A 22,207-nucleotide genomic window follows, 5' to 3' on the forward strand; every position below is an offset into this window, starting at 1 on the left:
ATACATTCAGACACACACACACACACACACACACACACACACACATACATCTTTGATTGTGCAGATCATTTTCTGAAAATCTTTAGTAGTCAATTAAAAAAAAAAAAATTTTAGAAAATATGTACCTACCTATATTAGTTCATTTATTTTGTAAATCATTGTTTTCAATGCTTCTCGTAATTTAATCCGATTATTCACTTCCATAGATTTTTAGACAAAATCTTTAAAACAAAACCCTATCAAAATACAAAAACATAATGTTATCATGTCTACTGTTTACCCGAAAAACAAGTAACTTTAGTGTGTAGTGTATTGTTCAAATTTCTCCGACTTTAATAAAACTACATCAAAAGAAATATTGATGTAAATATTGTTTTCATTAATACCAAAGATGTAAAATAACTAGAGAAAAAAAAAACTCGTCGCATATAATGATCCCATTTATTGCAGTACCAGGCACAAACGGGGTTTGAGGCGATCAACTTTAATGTATGTCGTAAACAGGGGCTCAAGTAGCCATTATTTGACTGTTGAATCAGTTCACTAAGACATTGCGCATGCGATTTACACGATTGGTTCCGGCAAAATATTGTCAACAAACATGAAAAACACATACAAACAGCACCGAGTCTACTTTAGCCAACTTTTCGATACGGAAATTCATTAAAATGTAATCAAACTTCGTGCTTTATTTGCATGTTCTCATATTCCCTTTTAATTGAAGGATTTTAAACCTACATTATACTGGTAAGTTATTGAGTTTACAAGAATTACTTTGCTCAACAACCCACATTACACTCTTCCTGCTCATTTCTTCACCTGGCTGGGAATCACCAACACTAGAGAGCTGCGCCGGTGTTACCAATACTTAGCTTCTATACCAGGACAAATCATTCGTTTGGACAGAAAAATAAAAAACTTACCGCTAACCGTCAAAAGCAGTTTAGATTTGAAGATGCATTTGTTTTCTATCAAAAAACATTCGGTACTACACAATCCTTGATGAATTTCAAAAGTTGTGTTTGAAAATATTTTCATGGTTCATTCCTCGCGATATCGTGTCGGTTTCCGTCTGTTACTACGTCTGGTGCAGGTGCAGTGCAAGCAAAACAAAGGTTTAAAAAAAAGTTTATTGAGAAAAAGATGCGGAAAAAAGTGTCCCTAGATAGGTATGCAATTTGGTGCATTAGTGCAGTAAAAATTGGTGCGCAAAATTAGTTCGTAGCGGATGCGAGACTCTGTGTGTGTGTGTGTGTGTGTGTGTGTGTGCGTGTGTATGTGTGAGTGTGTGTGTGTGTCTCTCTTTCTTTTTTTAGGGGGGAGTGCCTACGTACACGGTAACGGGGCATCTAGCCTCAGGATCTACGTACACGTAAACTGGTTTACCACTTTACCGTTGCAACACAAGCAATAGATGGTCCTCGCTGTCGTGACCGCGCGCGCTCGTGTGTGTGTGTTATTTTTTAAAAAATCAAAACAATTTTAACCATTAATGGCGAGATTCCATCTTACACTCCCCAAACTCCAGATCTTAGTCTTAATGTTATCATTAAAAGACAAGCTTTGCGATTTATAGTTTAATTGAAGCCCGAGTCGAAATATACTCTTACTACTATTACTACTGCTCTCTTGGTGGAAACGATTTATTCTGCATAAGCAATCTGGAGAGAAAAATCAGTGTCACTGTAAAAGGTTAAAATTTCACGAAGTACGCACCGTGAACACCGCTGTAACAATCCTTTGATCTACGTCATCAGGCAACCCATTGTTTCTTTCATCTTTTCCCATTCCCCCTTACTATCCCCCCCCCCCCCCCCCCCCCCCCCCCTCTCTCTCTCTCTCTCTCTCTCTCTCTCTCTCTCTCTCTCTCTCTCTCTCTCTCTCTCTCTCTCTCTTGTCATAGTGTTATCCCTTCCCCTTCCCATCTCATTGTAAAATGAAAACGTTCTGCTGTTTGCAGATACATGTATGATTGTTTTGTTTTTTTCTCTCTCACTAGGCATTTGAAAAAAAAAAAACCTGAAAAAAAAAACAAAACAACTTAACCTTTTAAAGGCGAATATCAATCTTACTTGGACCAAAAATAAAATCTTACCGTTTTCATCAAAAGAAAAAAAAACAAAATACAATTTAAAAACATGAGCTTTTATATAGGGCAATATCCACCCAACGTGCTCAAAGCGCTTTTTATCAATATTCTTACTGCTCTTATGGTGGAAACGTTTTTGTTTTTCTGCGTTAAAAAATAATATAAATGAAGACTATTATTTGAAAACAAAAAAATCAGTGTCACTGGCAAAGGGTTAATTGCAGTACTCCTGCATCCTGTGAGACTCCTACGGAACTTGCTAATCATAAAAAGGGAAATAGAAGCAACCAACAATACTAAGGTGAAAAAAAAAGAAGAAAAAAAAAGGTGGGGGGGGGAAGAGCAAACCCAGTAGCAATGCAACCTTTTAGCGGCGAAATTCGATCTTTGACCTAACACCAAATCTTCTATCATCAAAAGACAAGTAACGGCAAAACGATTATAGACAATTGAAGTCCGAGTTGCGATAGTCTGACTGTTCTCTTGGTGGAAACGATAATAAAGATAAAAGCAAACTATTATCTAAAAGCAAAAAATTAGCTTCGCTGTTAAGGGGTTAAGAACACCTGCAACGGCCAGTATCCTTGAGATGCTCTACGTCACCTCTACGTCACCAAGGTCACCAAGCGACACTTTCGTCGGCATGCACCCCCCCCCCCCCCCCCCCTCCACTCTTTCAAGGTGGTGGTGGCGGCGGATAAAAAAGGCCTTTTTCTCTTTCATTCAATCAACTGGTCTGCTGGTGGACCCTAGGCCTCTCTACAAGTACAAGAAATAATACTCACTTTTTTTCTGCTCCAACGAAAATATCTACCCCCCACCGGTCTAATTATTTGTAGCAGACGTCAAATTTCTCAAAACAGTCACGTGACACTGTAAAAACAACACAGGAAGTCCATGACAGCTTATTTACGGCATTTCCTTTGAACCGTGTAAACAACAAAATTTCGTTTTCATTCGACTCAACGGGTCAGATTGGCCTGTATTTTTTTAACGAACTAAAGTTCTGAAAAATCAAAATGTTTCTTAGAAAGTTGAAAGATGCTAGTTTTTGAAACAGAGGTAGGTTTTTAAAAAAAATCTTTATATTTTACGTGAATGCATGCTCAAGGCGAGTTGGACGTCCAGCGGAGGTTGGTAGGCCAAAGGCCCACCTCTCTAGATAATACTAACACCTCAATCCTTTTCATAACCCACATCCAATTTTTATTTTCAATGTCAACACACCAATCACAAAAAAGAACATGAAAACCAACGAGAAGAATTTTATTATTCATTATTCCTTTACTGGGCACTTTGATAAAATTTTCAAACTCAAAATACTTTGATTTGACTCAGTCAGCAGGGGGATAGGACTTACTTGAAAAAACATAAAATTTGATACCTTATTTGTTTCTCTACGACCTACGGTTCCAGAGTTATCTTATATTTTTCTACTGAATTTTTTGTCAATTTTACAGAGAGAATCTGTGATCTCACCGCTGCCTCAAAACCAGCATCTCGCAGCGATAGGGAAATTTTGAGTCTTGCAGTCAACATGGCCCACTTATTGTTTTCAATAATTTTGTTTCAATTAAAAAAATAAATGGCAAGTGTTAGATATCATTTTAAAGGTCAGAAAATAAGCTATATTTTCATATAAATCATTTTCATGTATGGAAAGTATGAAAAAACAATTAAGGATAAATGAAAATGGAAAAAATATGAGGTTTTTGTCCTAAAAAGTGGGGTTGGTGGCGGGAAAAATAAAATAATGAGCGAGTGTATCAATTTTGATGAAATTTGGCAGAGATATTCTTCAATTAATTGTCTATCGATGTATGAAGTATAATTAAAATGTATCCATAATTTAAAAAGTTCTTATAATTCAAAAATTTATAACTTTTTATTACATATAAGCTTTCTGAGAAATACAATCAGGAATTAAGAATGAAATACACCGTTAGAATAGGGAGTTTAATAGAAATTCTAAATGTACCTCACACACTTGAAACCAATGTTATATGAAAGAGCTGGCAACACAGATTACAAAACAGTTTGAATTTTGTTTCTATCTTGATTAGAAATGTAGTTACAGCAGTTCAAAGTCTGAAATTTCAGACTGATTTTTACCCCAAAATTACCATTGCAAAGTTGTGACCGAAATCGCGTGATGTTAATAAAAAATGGTTAAAACAGTCAATATGGAGTTCTTATCATATATTGTATACGTCTTATTGAGGACAATGCATTTACATTAATAAAGAGGAAGATAAACATTTCAAATTAACACATTATTACATATGTCGCAAATGTTACATAATCAAAAACTCGGCTAGACGTAAGAAACAATTTGCTCTATCACTTTTGGATTTATCCTAAATATCTCACTGAAACAATTGCAAATAATTACCCTCTTTTAATTAATACATAGAGGGAATAAAAAAGGGTTTGAGACTATTTAAATGAAAAGATATAAACATGTTGTGTAATGACATAATGAGTTTATTTTTACCTATGGCAATTTAATTGCATATAGATAAAATGGTAGATTGAAAAAGTTCAAATAAATTGAAACAGATTCCCTATTATAATTAGAAGGAAAGTTCTGGCTTTTAATACTTTAAAAAATTCTCCTAGTGGCTGTGACCCGATTTTTAGGACTTTTGATGTCGCTCGACTGAAGTACCTGTTAGATCGGGTGTCCCTCAGGGATCTGTCTTAGGACCCTGTCTATTCTTGGCATACATTAATGACCTGCCACTTAATCTAACCACAACAGGCAGACTCTTTGCAGACGATACTGCAGTCTACAGCACTGACAGTGACAAACTGCAAGCGGATATGCGTCAACCAGAAATATGGGAAGAAAGCTGGGATATGAAGTTCCACCCAGCGAAGTGCGAATCAATGTCCATAACAAGATCAAAAACACCCACGATAAATGAATACCACTTACATGGACATACATTGGAGACAGTGAATGTTGCAAAATATCTTGGTGTTAGCATGAAAAAAGACCTAACATGTGATGAACATATTAACAAGATCACAAGTAAGGCAAACAAAACACTGGGATTTTTAAGGCGTAACCTAAAAATTAGCTCCTCGAAAATCAAGGAAAAGGCATACAAAACATTTGTAAGACCTGTTCTGGAATATGCTTCCACTGTTTGGGATCCCCACACCCAAAAATACATCTCAAAAATAGAATCAGTGCAAAGAAGAGCTGCACGCTACGTCCTGAACAGACATCACAACACCTCCAGTGTATCAGACATGCTAGAAAAACTACAGTTGCCGAAATTAGAACACCGCAGAAAATCAGCAAGATTAACAATGCTATTTAAGATCAAGCACCACCTCGCTGAATGCCCAGGCATCAAGAAAAAAATGATACCAGCACCTTTGAGACAGAGAAGAGGTAACAACAACCAATACAGCCTCATAACACACAGAGCACAATACTGTGGTTTTTCCTTCTTGCCGCGTACGGTCAGAGACTGGAACCAGCTTGACGCTAAAGTGACCGAAGCCACCACAATTGATGCTTTTGTGGCAAGTTGCTATGCAAATACTTAGACCTTACACAAACCACCACTTACCAACGTTGACCACCCCTGAATGTCCCTGGAAATTGATTTTAGACTAACGATTATAAACAAGGAATACAGAGAGATTAGAAAGCAGTTTCATATTTGCCATAATAATCAACCAATTGATTGTGGGCAATCAAAGGAAGAAGAAGAAGACCGGTCTCAGAAAAAAGGAAGTGTCTAGGGAGACCAAGATTTTGGTCTCCCAAGCCAAAATCCGCCAATTTGGCTAGGGGGACCAAGATTTTGGTCCCCCTAGTCATATTGGTCAATTTTGGTCTCCCTAGCCAAAGTGGCTCGTTTTGGCTAGGGAGAAAAAGATTTTGGTCTCCCGATGTAAAACTGTATTTTCGTTTATAGAACTGTTTTTTTTATTTTGAAGAGGCAAGTTTTTTCTTCTATTTATTTATTGCTTGCCTGTTTTTGTTGTTGCTGTTTTTGCTTTTATTATTTAAGGGGGGTTGGGGGGGGGGGGGTGGCTCTTTATAATCAAGCCAAAAATAAATGTCAGAAAAGAGATTGCACGTTATCGGCCGGTTGCCCACACAAAATTTTTTTTTTTTTTTTAAACAATATTTTTAGATTTTTGCTAGGTTAACGGTGTATTCATTTTTATAGAACTGTTCCTTCATGTTGTGGATTGGTTGTTTTTTGTTTTTTTTTAATTTTATTTATTTCTTTTTTATATATTGGTTTGTTTGTTTTTAGGCCTTGTAGCTAACATTATTATCATACCCCCACCCCATACGAAATTTATTTTTGTACTCTTCTTTTTTAAATTCAATTTTGGCAAGATAGACCGTGATTTTGGCCTCCCGAGTAAAGCCGCGTTTCCATTCATGGAATTATCGGCTGCTTTTTCTGTTTTGATCTCGTATCACGGCCTCCCTTGCACCCAACATCTCGGTTGTTTGTGGATCGCTCTCTCCTCCCCCCCCCCCCACCACCAGTTTATAATTTTCTCTCCGTGTCTAAAGAGGGCTCCGCATGCATTGTTATCTAATATTAATAGTAACAAGATTTTCGTAATATCGTGATTTTTATATAACTTTGGTATAACGGACAGTAATTATCTCAAGGTCTCAAGGTTTTGTTCTTGTTGCTTGTACGAATATCTCTGATTTCCATTTCGTATTAAAATAGCATCACGATTTTTTCCGTTAAAAAAAAATTCTCTCACCATAATATTTGATTCCGCAGTTTTATGCATTTAAAATTGAAATATATTCATTAAGGTTAGGTGAATATGCATTTAAAAAAAAAAAAAAAAAAAATATGCAGGCTTCAATAATATAAAATAAACAATTCAGACTCAACGTACAACTTAATTCTGTGAACAGAGAAAAATCCTCCCACCCCCACCCATCTTTTTTTCTTCTTTTCTTCTCTTCATTGACTTTAGTGAAAAACCTCTTCTCAAACGAACTTATCTCAGACTCAGTCTCAGATCCAACGAACCAGTAGTAAAGGCAGACTCACTTTTTAGTTTTTTTAAACGTCCCTGTTTTCTACTGAGACATTCAGTTGAACAAAGAAGATCTGCTGTCGGCGTCAGCTCACAAGAAACAGAGACGACGATAGAGTGGAGACTACCTCAGGCCTCATCCTGCCATGCGTTAGAGGTGGGGCAGGGCCAGTGTCATTTAATATTAGATAATAGTGAATGCAGAGCTCTGTTCTAGGTACGGAGAGAAAATTATAAACTGATGACGGGGGAAGGTGGGGGGAGGGGTAACCCACAAACGACCAAGGTGTTTGGCGCAGGGGAGACCATGATACGAGATCAAAGAGAAAAAGCCGCCGCACTTGGATGGTGGTTTTAAAACTATCCTATTCTCTTCCTTTTTACTTTTTACCGACACTGATGCGACCTAAAAGTGTTGCAAGCGCCATAAAACTCGTTACAAACAAAAGCTTTGTATTCGTCGTTGTACTGCATTGTACTCAACAGTAAGTACCCCCCCCCCAGAAAAGTAACCGGATTTTTGGAACTACATAGAGAAAATTGAAGAACAAAAAGAAAATTCAAATTCAAATACTTTTTGTGTTTTGCGGCTGATAACTGATAACAAACAAACAAATCAAAAAAACAACAAACAAACAACAACAAAAAACAACAAAAACTGCCCTCCTCAACATCATAACAGTACAAGAAACAGTTCCATGGTTTTGAGTCTGAAGACCAAAATTGTGTTTTCCTAGCAAAAATCTGAAAATATTGTTAAAAAATAAAAGTTAAATTTTGTGTGGGTGACCAGCCTATAGCCTATAGCTATATAAGTGCCTGCTCCACTCACTTTTCTGAATTAAAAATTCACCCCATACACCGGAGCATACTCAATGTCTCAATCGTTTCTATGTTATATGTTTGTGTTGAGAATATTGGCTATTAAGCTTAACTGCTGGTCAAAATTATTCGCGATGGTGGTGTACGAACGAATCGGCGGTCTCAAGAAGTGGGTGAGAGAGGGATCTAGTAATGACCTTGGGTTTGAAACGAATATTTTTGTGTTCGTGGATAGCTCACACGGTAGAGCCACGCTCTCACCTGCCAGGCGGAGTTGTCGTACCAATAAGGTCGCAGGTTCAAACCCCACCACCGCCGCGAAAAATTTTATTCTCTATTGTCTTCTGGCACTTTTCTATTCACTTCATATCTTGTTGTTACCAACATAAGTGCCTGCTCCACTCACTTTTCTGAATTAAAAATTCACCCATACACCGGAGCATACTCAATGTCTCAATCGTTTCTATGTTATATGTTTGTGTTGAGAATATTGGCTATTAAGCTTAACTGCTGGTCAAAATTATTCGCGATGGTGGTGTACGAACGAATCGGCGGTCTCAAGAAGTGGGTGAGAGAGGGATCTAGTAATGACCTTGGGTTTGAAACGAATATTTTTGTGTTCGTGGATAGCTCACACGGTAGAGCCACGCTCTCACCTGCCAGGCGGAGTTGTCGTACCAATAAGGTCGCAGGTTCAAACCCCACCACCGCCGCGAAAAATTTTTATTCTCTATTGTCTTCTGGCACTTTTCTATTCACTTCATATCTTGTTGTTACCAACATAAGTGCCTGCTCCACTCACTTTTCTGAATTAAAAATTCACCCCACACACCGGAGCATACTCAATGTCTCAATCGTTTCTATGTTATATGTTTGTGTTGAGAATATTGGCTATTAAGCTTAACTGCTGGTCAAAATTATTCGCGATGGTGGTGTACGAACGAATCGGCGGTCTCAAGAAGTGGGTGAGAGAGGGATCTAGTAATGACCTTGGGTTTGAAACGAATATTTTTGTGTTCGTGGATAGCTCACACGGTAGAGCCACGCTCTCACCTGCCAGGCGGAGTTGTCGTACCAATAAGGTCGCAGGTTCAAACCCCACCACCGCCGCGAAAAATTTTTATTCTCTATTGTCTTCTGGCACTTTTCTATTCACTTCATATCTTGTTGTTACCAACATAAGTGCCTGCTCCACTCACTTTTCTGAATTAAAAATTCACCCCATACACCGGAGCATACTCAATGTCTCAATCGTTTCTATGTTATATGTTTGTGTTGAGAATATTGGCTATTAAGCTTAACTGCTGGTCAAAATTATTCGCGATGGTGGTGTACGAACGAATCGGCGGTCTCAAGAAGTGGGTGAGAGAGGGATCTAGTAATGACCTTGGGTTTGAAACGAATATTTTTGTGTTCGTGGATAGCTCACACGGTAGAGCCACGCTCTCACCTGCCAGGCGGAGTTGTCGTACCAATAAGGTCGCAGGTTCAAACCCCACCACCGCCGCGAAAAATTTTTATTCTCTATTGTCTTCTGGCACTTTTCTATTCACTTCATATCTTGTTGTTACCAACATAAGTGCCTGCTCCACTCACTTTTCTGAATTAAAAATTCACCCCATACACCGGAGCATACTCAATGTCTCAATCGTTTCTATGTTATATGTTTGTGTTGAGAAATTGGCTATTAAGCTTAACTGCTGGTCAAAATTATTCGCGATGGTGGTGTACGAACGAATCGGCGGTCTCAAGAAGTGGGTGAGAGAGGGATCTAGTAATGACCTTGGGTTTGAAACGAATATTTTTGTGTTCGTGGATAGCTCACACGGTAGAGCCACGCTCTCACCTGCCAGGCGGAGTTGTCGTACCAATAAGGTCGCAGGTTCAAACCCCACCACCGCCGCGAAAAATTTTTATTCTCTATTGTCTTCTGGCACTTTTCTATTCACTTCATATCTTGTTGTTACCAACATAAGTGCCTGCTCCACTCACTTTTCTGAATTAAAAATTCACCCCATACACCGGAGCATACTCAATGTCTCAATCGTTTCTATGTTATATGTTTGTGTTGAGAATATTGGCTATTAAGCTTAACTGCTGGTCAAAATTATTCGCGATGGTGGTGTACGAACGAATCGGCGGTCTCAAGAAGTGGGTGAGAGAGGGATCTAGTAATGACCTTGGGTTTGAAACGAATATTTTTGTGTTCGTGGATAGCTCACACGGTAGAGCCACGCTCTCACCTGCCAGGCGGAGTTGTCGTACCAATAAGGTCGCAGGTTCAAACCCCACCACCGCCGCGAAAAATTTTTATTCTCTATTGTCTTCTGGCACTTTTCTATTCACTTCATATCTTGTTGTTACCAACATAAGTGCCTGCTCCACTCACTTTTCTGAATTAAAAATTCACCCCATACACCGGAGCATACTCAATGTCTCAATCGTTTCTATGTTATATGTTTGTGTTGAGAATATTGGCTATTAAGCTTAACTGCTGGTCAAAATTATTCGCGATGGTGGTGTACGAACGAATCGGCGGTCTCAAGAAGTGGGTGAGAGAGGGATCTAGTAATGACCTTGGGTTTGAAACGAATATTTTTGTGTTCGTGGATAGCTCACACGGTAGAGCCACGCTCTCACCTGCCAGGCGGAGTTGTCGTACCAATAAGGTCGCAGGTTCAAACCCCACCACCGCCGCGAAAAATTTTTATTCTCTATTGTCTTCTGGCACTTTTCTATTCACTTCATATCTTGTTGCCAGCCTATAGCTTGCAACCTCTTCTCTGACATGGATTATTACCTAAAAAATAACCAACCCCCTCCCCCCCCCCCCCCTCCCCCAAATATATCTAAACTTGATGGCAAAATTTAATAAAATTAAAGCAATTGGTATTTCAAAATACCGATAATATTAATATCGGATTTTACAAAGAAAAGAAACTAACTTTTAAAATAAAAACTATGAAATGCCCATTATAAAGTTGGAAAGTATGTATACAAAATAAAAACATAGTACATAATAGTACTGAAAATATTATAGACTTTATTAAAAACAATAAAAATAACTAAATTAAAAGACATTGATATGAATATCGATATCGTCGGCAGTCACGATGAGAACATGGCATATAGAGCCCTGAATTTTGGTATGAATAAAGTTTAGATGTTATTCTAAAAACAAGCGTTTTGATTTTAAAAACGCACGCTGTAATTTCTGTAATGTAAATTAAAAAATACACGCATTTGAAAATTTCCAAATTTTAACTTCATATAAGAAATTTTTGATGGATTTTTCGTTACTTGGCACCATTTAAAAGGAAATTGAAAGACGAAAACAATGATACCAAAATATCTGCGATATTCATATTTAAAATGAAGTTATACATCTTTAATTGAACCCCCCAAAACGCGAACAGCAATTTCCAGTCACAACTTTCTTATGGGCGAGTTGGGTCATAATTTGACTCCCACTGCTGCTGCTCACTAAACTGACTTTAATTATGTTTATTAAGTCAATGCCCATTTAGTATGTCTTGATCATAGATAAAATACGACTTTGGATAATTAAAAAATCAGAAATTAGTAAATCAAAGTTCCTGTTGCGGCATGTAATTTAACGTCTTAACTTTTTAATAAAATCAAATTTAGCCAGTTTTGAAATCCACCACATCATCATGATCCCCACTACCAAGTTTATTACAACCATCATCATTCCTACCACCACTACAACAACCAGCACCACATCATCATCTCTTCTACCACTGCTAAAGCTACAAAAATTACCACATCTATACCACCACTACTACAACAACTACCACCACAACATTATCATCTCTTCCACAACTACTACAACAGCCACCACCACCTCACCATTCCTACCACCACTACTGCAACAATCACCACCACATCATCATTCCTACCACCATTACTACAACAACCACCACCACATCATCATTCCTACCACCACTACTACAACAACAACCACCACCACATCATCATCTCTACCGCCGCTACTACAACAACTGCCACCACATCATCATCTCTACCACCACTACTACAACAGCCACCACCACATCATCATCTCTACCACCACTACTACAACAACCAACTGGATTGTGTTATGGTTATTCTGAAATTTCAGATTTTTTTAGGCATGTATAGCATAGCTACGTAGGAAAGCATACAGCGAAAAGTAGGCTTTAGTTCTGCATTTTGAAGGGATTTATTTTCAGGTTTCAAGAGTTGACCAAATCTGGATTTCAGGTTTTGGCACCCTTAGTCACTGACATCCATGGATTTAAATTACTTGGCAAATTTTTGAATGTCACTATCAAGGTCATTTGACTGTCATGAACATTTGGTATGGGACTGGCTTTGATACTGTCAACAGCATTATCTATCTCCAAAAAAAATGAGTTGTGAGATTATTTTCTCATGAATTTGCATTGATATTAAATAAATCTATCTTTTCCTTCCCGATTTTAAACAGGTATCAAGTAATCCTTTGACAAAATGCCTGCAATATTACTAGAACGTTTGCCTCTCCCAAGTCTGCATACATACATTAGCCTATCTGTGCTTATCTTAGCACTGGCTACTTTTTATGCACATCAGACAGTGAGGGCTAAACTGAACTTTGATCCCAATGTGCCAATTGAAGTGGATGAGGAGGATCTCAGTAACTTCTCCTCTGATTACTGGAATGTGTCACTGCCCTATGGGAAAGATGAACATTTCCTAAACATGGTTCATGTTATGACTGTGGAGACATGGTGCATTTGGGTAAGTAAAATAACTATTTTAAACCAATTACATTTTTCTGGGGTGTGTCTTTGTGGTTGTGGTAAGTTTAAATTGGCGATTAGGCACATACGCCTCTAGGAAAAACATTTTGCACCTATTTTCCTTTGTTTTCCCAGAAGTGATTAGGTAGCTGGGTCTGTTTGATCATTTGGAGAGTACTACAGGGTGTCCAACAAGGTCGTAAAGTTGTAAAAAAGTCATAAATTTGACCTCTAGGTCGTAAATGATCGTAAATTTGCATCCAAAGTTGTAAAACAGTCGTAAATTGAAGATTCAAATAATTGAATTTTAAAATGTTTATTTAAGAAGTTTAATCTTGCAGCACAAAATTACAAATGTAACAAATGACGAGGCTTCATCTTGATGCCGCCATTTTGAAAATCCTAGGCACTAGTCAGACATAATATCACACTGTTGTAACGTCCCTTGGTGGTCATTTTGCTTCCCCACTGATGTTGGGAGACTCCTCTTATCAAGTCTCTGGGGTGCTCTGACCCCACATGAACTCACCTCAAGATTAGACCATCACTGATATCAACATGGACCCCCCCCCCCCCCTTTTATTTTTTTTTTTCCATCTGCTGCTGCACCTCCTACTACTACTACTTCCACTACTACTTTTACTATTACTACTACCACTACAACAACTACTACAATAACTATTACTACCACTATTACTACTACTACTACTACTACTACTACTACTACTACTACTACTACTACTACTACTACTACTACTATTAATACTACTGATGCTGCTACTACTACTACTACTACTACTACTACTACTACTGCTACTACTACTACTACTACTACTACTACTACTACTACTACTACTACTACTACTACTACTTCCACTACTACTTTTACTATTACTACTACCACTACAACAACTACTACAATAACTATTACTACCACTATTACTACTACTACTACTACTACTACTACTACTACTACTACTACTACTACTACTACTACTACTACTACTATTACTACTACTGATGCTGCTACTACTACTACTACTACTACTACTACTACTACTACTATTACTACTACTACTACTACTACTACTACTACTACTACTACTACTACTACTACTACTACTACTACTACTACTACTACTACTACTACTATTACTACTACTACTACTGCCACTACTACCACCACCACCTCCACTCAATAAACTACTATCGCTTTATTAGCATCACTAAACATAACACACACACACACACACACACACACACACACACACACACAAGCACATGATAACTCGTGATAAATGCTATTAAAGTTACTGGAAATGGGTTTTTATAGAAAGTTGATGGTTTGATAAATGTAATATGAGCATAAACCATTGATTTCAGATGAAAATATTTTAATTTCCTAGGTCGCAGATTTTGTTTCAAGGTCATAAATTATACTCTGAAATCTTTCTTGACAACCTGTACTGATAGTAGACAAGTATTCTATCCATGTGGTAGAAACCGGAATAAACTCTTCTGCCTCAGGTCCAATAGTTGTAAAAGACAACAAAAGAGGCCCAGCTTTGCCATCTGCATAGACTGAACTTAAACACTTCTTTACTCTATTTTTTATTTGATACTGGTGGTAACTTGTAAGTTAAGATGTTATCATAGTGTTTCCTAAAATATGCTTTTGAATTTGATGTTATAAATATTTATCATCAACGCAATGCACTTCCAATAGGTCACCAAACTCAATACGCTACACAATATTTCATTTATTCATTCCTTCAGGAGGCCATATGAAGTAATGTATTCATATAATTCACCTATCTGGTATCCTTATTGTACAGCCAGGTCCCCCTTCTCACTTGAGTCAAATAGAGCAATTTGTGAAAAGTGACATAGCCAAGGTCATTCAGCTATGAGAACTAATGTATTACTCATCTAAAGGAATTTACGTTGACATTTCAAAACCTTCCACAGACTTTGGTAAACACCTGTTACTGTCTTCTCATACTGCTAGGAAAGCTGATTCAAAATATTGTTTTTGGTGAGCTTCGAGTCAGTGAGCAGCAGGTGAGATTTTAGTTTTACATGTGAAGGAACCTATTGTCTGACCATGTTGTTCCTCTTTAACTCACTCAATCCTAGACATTTTAGCTGCTTTTCAAAATTGAAAAAAATGTACTAAAACTGAGCATGTACATAGATAGTTATATTCAACTACCATTAACATGTAAAAACTAAAAACATTATCTTTGATATAATTTGTCTCCTCCTCCATAATTCGTCTCAGAAAAATGTAATAAATAGGCATGGGGTAAAAAGTAACCTGGGGAAACTACGGATATAGTCGTTGTTAGGGTTGAGTGAGTTAAAACTATCTTTGTTGCATTTTAATATTTTACTCAATAGGTCTTTAGCCTTGCTGAATTTTAAAATTAAATACATCATTGATCATCATCCCAACATTGAATAGTACAGGCTTGACAAGTCTGAAAATCGATTTTAATATGTAATTTTGTCCAAAACATATGAAACTGTAAAACGAAATTGAGCAAGAAGTGGTAGCAGTTGTTGGAATTGAATTTTGATACTTCACAAAAATTTGAAGGGATAAAGACTGATAAGACATGTCTTTAGATAGTTAGTTTAAAGCAATCATACATCATTGATTTCCTTTTTTGTTTTTCAGCACATCAAGGACAAGTTTTGGAACTTCATGTTTTATAAATTTATTTTCATCTTTGGTGTGATGAACGTTCAAAGTCTAGACCAGGTTGTGCTGTGGGTTGCCTGGTTTAGTTGTCTTGGATTCTTTCATCTGTTGACACAACTGTGCAAGGATAGGTTTGAATATGTGAGTTAATTCCTGATACAAATGAGCAAGTAGGTGATTTGGATTGCCTTACCCAGTGTCATATTCAGTAACATTTATAGAGATAATTAGCCTTATCCAACGTGGTTCTTGTTTTCTTTTAGTTTTTGATTAACATACATGGCTTGCTACTTCATTAGATGAAACTTAGAGAACCTCATGGGAATAAGTAAGGTTTGCTATTGGTAAAAAGTGATAAAAAGCAATGATGCCTGTATAAGTATAAGTTGTGGTTTTAGTTGATATAACACATGGATTCCTTTCCATGAAACAAGCTACAGTGGAACCTCCCGATAACGACATGCCACGGGACCGAGTTTTTATGTCGTTATCCAGAGGTGTCGTTATTTAGAGGTTTCCAAGATGGCGGACAAAGTGGGCGTGGTAAGGCCCGCGGGACCAGTTTTTATTAACATCGACAAAACAAACAAAACATTGTAGTGTATTCCTCTCAGAGGGTTCTTGTGCGTGTGTCTGGATGAGACTTTTAGGTGATCGGAACTGAGTACACTGATGATAGTGTGCTCCTAGAATCTACATCTGTTCCCTATTTAAACCATTCCCTTTTGTCTTACTTTTTCTTATGTCATTTCAATTGTAAATCTAGAATGTTTTTTACTCTCCAATTTTCTTCTTTTTTACTGGCGCTGATATGACATAGATGTGCCACAAGCGCTGTAAAAACCTTTAAAACAAACAAAAACAGGTAATTCGGACGTTGTGAGTTAGATAAAATTCCTCATCCTCTTCCTCCCACAAAAACACTACAACTACTACTACTACTACTACTACTACTACTACTACTACTACTACTACTACTACTACTACTACTACTACTACTACTACTACTACTACTCATACTACTACTACTATTATTATTATTACTACTACTACTACTACTACTACTACTACTACTACTACTACTACTACTACTACTACTACTACTACTACTACTTCTATCACCACATAATATCACATTTTTCAAGATTTTTTGTTTACTTGCTTACACTTACATTTATACCTTGGTTTTTATTAATGCATATCAGCCAAGATTCGTCAAAAAAAAAAGCTGCGTTCTCATTGGTTTCAAAAGCTGCGTTCTCATTGGTTCAAGCAGGAATCGTTTTTATAAACTTTGAGTACTCATACTCAGTATTTTTAGTATCAGATATCTACGAAAACTGCCGAAAATCGCCAAAATGATGTCGTTATTCTGAGGTTTTATAAAAAAGTACGTCGTTATTTGGAGGTTTTTTTTACTGGTCTTAAATAGAAAAAAAATCGGGACCACGGGTCAATGTCGTTATCAGGAGGTTGTCGTTATTCGGAGGTGTCGTAATCGGGAGGTTCCACTGTACATATAAGAAAAGTTCAAAAACATGAATTGCATAAAACCATTACCATTGTCATTGACTCATGAAGCGTGGAAGTTGTTATCAATATATAATGGAAAAGCTTCAATTCTTTCCCTTATTTTGTTAAATCCCACATTTAGATTAGAATGCTTAAAATCTTTAAGCCAGGGTTAGTGAAACACCTCAAACATTGCCAAACTGCACTCAGGTGAGAATGAGTGTCTTGCTTTAGGTAGCGATGGATATTGTAATAATACTTTTATACAGTAAAAGCATAACAGGAAATGTGCTTTATAAGGGTACATATTGTTTGTTTTGGGGCAGAGTGTGAAGATGTTTCTGCCTCTCAAGCATAGGACATTTTGGTAACCCTGTAATTGTTTTTATTGTTGTTGTTGTTTTGATTTGGTCTTGTTTTTTGTTGTTTTTTTTATCATGTTTTTGTAAATTAAATAACTCGAAAATCACAATTTTTATGTATGTAAAAATAAAGACTTTATGATTATGTGTTTAATTCTAGGGTGTCACTTCAGTTTGATTACAATCGATATGCAATGATGCTGTTCAATGGTGTTGTATTCACACCGGCCAGCTCTCATGAGCTTTCAGAAAATTCCTGGTATTTGTTCTCATTCCCAATCTCCTTAATTTCCAGCTAGAAAAAAAGCACTACCATCATTATCATCATCGTCATCAACATCATCATCATCACAACCACCATTGTGATCATTGTTAGATTTAGATTTGAATTCCAGATTTGTCCAAAAAAAATTTCCCAGACTCTGTTTCTGAGAAGTTGGCAAGTTTATGTTTTCTGTCTGTAAAGGAACTTTTTTACAAATCATATTTATACCAAGTAAATTTGAATCCCATACAAAGGTCTAAAAAGTCATACATTCCTGTCCACCTTACTTATGAAAAGAAAAAGTAGTATTGTAGTTCTAACAGTCAAAATCTAAAAATGATAATCTATCTTTTGTGTCTCTTGAAAAATGTTCAAAGTAACAGATACATGTTTAGAACATATTGCTCTGGATTTTCTTAGATATTTACAATTTCCATTAAACTTGCGTTTCAACTATTATGCCATATTAAATTAATATCTATGTAATTTTTGTTGTTTTTTTTTCAGCTGTCATTTTCTCCTGCTACACCGTGGAGTTCTCACGTCAAGTTACTCTGTCTTCTGCTGGTCATCCTTGTGTCTTGTTTACTTCTGTTAGCAGTTTGCATCTGGGTGGCTGTCAACATTAGTCTCACACTGTTTGCTTTCCTGGCTGCAGAGGTTTGTTGTCATTTTGTTGTAAATACCACTAATAGTGCCAAGACAGCTTTAACACCTGCCAATTACATTGATTAAAATCTGAAAGTACTTTTTTTTCTCTTACCAAATATGATTCAACTACCTTTTTTTTCAGTATTGGTGGCTTAGTGGCATGGTGTCTAGTCTTGCAACAACATTCAAGCAATATTAAGAATGGACCAATGGATCATTTACAAAACCCTTGTTGTGTCTGTTGGCAATGACTTTACTTTAATTTCTCCACTTGATTTCGGTGTAAAGGAGTACCTGGCTCTTCAGAGTGATCTTGATAGTTTGGTCGATTGGGCTGATACTTGGCTGCTAAAGTTTAATGCCGACAAATGCAAAGTGCTCCATTTAGGCAACAAAAACCAGAAAGCAACCTACAAAATGAGAAAACATGGGAGTGAAGAGATAATTGATTTACAAGAGACAACGTTGGAGAACTATCTGGGAGTTCATATGGACCCAGAGCTCAAGTTTTCACAGCATTTGGAAAGGCAGGTCAACAAAGCTAACAGAATGCTTGGACTGATAAGGAGATCTTTTGACTATCTTGACTGTGACACTATGAAGTTAATGTTTGCAGCTTTGATCCGACCACATTTGGAGTTCGGAAACTGTGTATGGGCACCTTATCTTGAAAAGGATAAGAAGCTTATAGAGAGTGTGCTTAGGCGAGCAACAAAGGTCGTTGGTGGACTCAAGGACTTGAGTTATGAACAGCGCCTGAAAAGAGTAGGACTGCCAAGTATGGTCTATCAGCGTTTGAGAGGTGATATGATTGAGACCTATAAGTTCACACATTGCTTGTACGCGACTCAGGATAGGCTGTTCACAGTAGACAAAAAATCAGTCACCAGGGGCCACTCATATAAACTTTTGAAACCCAGAGTTAAAACCTCCCTTCGACAGAACTTTTTTACACAGAGAGTAATTGAACGTTGGAACGCATTGCCAGCAAATGTCGTTGAAGCGCCGAGTGTCAATGCTTTCAAGAATAGATTAGATGCTGTGATGGAAAGTTATGTGCATAGTGTAGAAGTGCCTCCCACCCAAAATAGCTATGATCAAAAGATCAGTAGAGAAAGTGTAGTGTAGGCTAGCCCCTGATCACAAGATCAGGTAGGGAAATGCATTAGATCAGTTGTGAACAAGACATTCAGTGACTGGAAAGACTCGGCGACAGGCCAGTGGCCTAATCAAGCGACGTTGATACCTTCTATTCTATTCTATTCTATTTAGGCAGTGATGGATATTGTGAAAGTGGTAGTACGGACATTTTTGAAAAAGGACACTGAATAGGCAATTTGTCTTGTATGAAATGGACATTTGGTTTCATATGGCTCACTGGAGAAAACATGGTGAATTTATGGAAATGCACTATTATAATCTTTATATCTATATTTATTTTTAATTTCTTAGTTGGTGTTTGGAATGTGTGAGACAGGGCCTTAAATTCTTCGTCAGTGTTTTTCTTGGTAGATTCAAATCCAAGACAATTAATTTACCTCTGTATTATCAGCTCACCTTTGACAGATCAGTAACAGGTGTATTTAAGTTGATTGGAGATGGATTTGCAACACGTTTACTGTAAAATCATGCTCAGGACAAGACCATATTTGGTCATCATGAAGTGTGTGGTACAACCGTAAGACGAGGGGAGGGGAGAATGGAAGGGTTGTTAGAAAATAAATTTATATTTATTGATGAAGGGGCAGCAGCAAATGTAATTTTGAATATCGTGAGACCAAGTGATAGATGCTTCAAATCATTATTAAGATTCACATAGTTTCAATTTTTTTGTTTTCTTACAGAGTGTCTTACTCTTACTGAACTGTCTGTATGTGGTTGTCAGGTAAGTCAATTTCGCTGTTCATTTGCTTGATGTAAGTTGAATAGAGCTGTTTAAATGCTGTTTACTCTTGTTTAGCTGTCACTATTCGTCCCAAAAAACTCGTTTTGATTGTTTGAAGATAATTCTGATCATTTTAAATCAAAATCATTATTTGTAACAAAGGGCAATATTAATCATATTTAGCCATCTGAAATGTATCAATTCTTTACGTCAATTCATTTAATGAAGAACTCTTACATTTTTTACGCCATCATCTTGAAACATGTAGTCCAATTTTTTTTTTTAATCAGCAAACCTCTACCTTATTAAAGCTATCTTGGGCAGGATGTTTCATATTAAAGTGTATTTTGTTTAATAAATTCTTCCTAAAAGAAAAAAAATTAATCTATTCTCTGTGTAGATACTTCATTCACCTGAGAGAGATGAGCATGGACGGTGTTTGGGAAGGACGTGCTGTTTATGTGTATTACACAGAGCTGGTCTTTGAGCTGATGGTACACAGCATTGACTTTGGACATCATTTACATATGCTGGTTCGTTAACAATTTTTTGATTGTCTTCTATGAGAAATTATTTGAGATGTATATTGTACAAAATTCTTTTTGCAAGCAATGGCTCAAAAACCACAATATTGCATTAGTATGATGATTAATTTCTTTTGTTATGTTTGTTTTTAGTTTTACTTGTTCATCATCATCTTCCTCTTCTCCATTTTTCTTCCTATTTCTCGCCTCTCCTCTTCTCCTTTTCATCATCATCGTCATCAATAACAACAATAGAAAACAAAGCAGTAGCACAAGCAATAATCTTTTTTGATAATGGCATTCCACAATAAAGGTGACAGTATTTTAAATTTTACTTTTATATAAAGATTTTTCTTAAGTATAATGAGATATACAATTTACAAGTTTCATATTATTTGACACATGTAATGAGATATACAATTTACAAGTTTCATATGATTTGACACATGTTAACACTCGATATGCACACAAACACACTTGGGTCAAATGTGACCTCCTGTCTACTCAGAAATGGACGGATGGCTGGGTCTAAGCTACTATCAGGTGGGAAGGACTCTTTAATACACTAGCTTTCTATCTAAAGGAAAGAAAGCATTTGTTGCTCTCTTGGTCATTTTGAGAAGCAGGGATTGATTCTAGCTTCTAGGGCCTGATGGCTCTTTAGTACATTTTTAAACTTATACAATCAAGATTTTTTACTACGGTCTTTTTAGCTGTATGGCAACATTTTCCTAAGCATGGCAAGTCTCGTCATCTGTATGCAGCTACGCTACCTCTTCTATGAGTTCCAAAGACGGATCAAACGTCACAAAAACTACCTCAGAGTTGTTAAAGACATGGAAGCAAAGTAAGTATGGAATTATAGGAGTACTACTTATATTATTGATCTGTCCTTCCCCCTCCCCCCCCCCCCCCCCCCCCCCTCTTCTTTGTGATGACTGGTTCGGAGGAAAATTAAAGACCCTTATATGTGGGAAATGGTGTGAGGTCACTGAGTTTGCTTTCCATTGGAAGGGGACCCCTCCCCCTTCCTTCTGTGAGAATCATTTTGAGTTACTGTGTACTAGTGTTAGACTTACTTTAACCAAGTCTTCCTTTTGGCAAGGATCCTATTCCACGGCCTGTCAGACAGGGAGCTTTAGGCTTGGCGTTCATTGCTGCAATGATCTTCTTGCAATTGTTTCCATTTGACTTCATTTTTCTCAGGCATGTGTCCCAGTGTTGGAGGATTGGAACTTTAATTCTGTCTAAATTTCCTTTAGTGTACAATGTTACTTTGGTGATGAAGTGACCTAAAAGTGTCACAAGTATTAAATTTTTAAACTAGACCAAATATAAACTTCACTCTTTGGCAAAGATCCCAAAATGGAGCCAGGGTTGTTAAGCATGGCATTTTCTCTTGCACTTGACATTGAAGTTGAAGCCTATTTGTGATGGGATGTTTTCTCGTACTTTCTTTGAACAATGTTGTATTTTGATTTTTTTCCTTTGTACTTATAAAACCGTTTTATATATTATATATTAATTGCCCCAAGCCATATTCTAGTAAAGAGCAATAATAATTTGTTT

General features: G+C 36.9%; 1 protein-coding gene across 1 annotated transcript in view; it reads left to right on the forward strand.

Annotated features, from left to right (window-relative positions):
* Positions 1 to 570: 570 nt before the first annotated feature.
* The window catches only part of LOC144977291 (E3 ubiquitin-protein ligase AMFR-like), a 30,322-nt gene continuing 8,685 nt past the window's right edge, over positions 571 to 22,207 (forward strand). Inside the window, exons 1-8 of the mRNA XM_078922344.1 lie at positions 571 to 747; positions 12,441 to 12,733; positions 14,704 to 14,796; positions 15,416 to 15,580; positions 18,086 to 18,238; positions 20,074 to 20,114; positions 20,515 to 20,647; positions 21,352 to 21,485. Of these exons, the coding sequence (XP_078778470.1) occupies positions 12,464 to 12,733; positions 14,704 to 14,796; positions 15,416 to 15,580; positions 18,086 to 18,238; positions 20,074 to 20,114; positions 20,515 to 20,647; positions 21,352 to 21,485 (989 nt within the window). The 5' untranslated portion in view covers positions 571 to 747; positions 12,441 to 12,463. The remainder of the gene's footprint in view (positions 748 to 12,440; positions 12,734 to 14,703; positions 14,797 to 15,415; positions 15,581 to 18,085; positions 18,239 to 20,073; positions 20,115 to 20,514; positions 20,648 to 21,351; positions 21,486 to 22,207) is intronic.

This window comes from Berghia stephanieae, chromosome 7 (assembly GCF_034508935.2).
Source record: "Berghia stephanieae isolate SIO BIC M18660-M18661 chromosome 7, UCSD_Bste_1.3, whole genome shotgun sequence".
In the NCBI taxonomy this organism is placed as follows: Eukaryota; Metazoa; Mollusca; class Gastropoda; order Nudibranchia; family Aeolidiidae; genus Berghia; species Berghia stephanieae.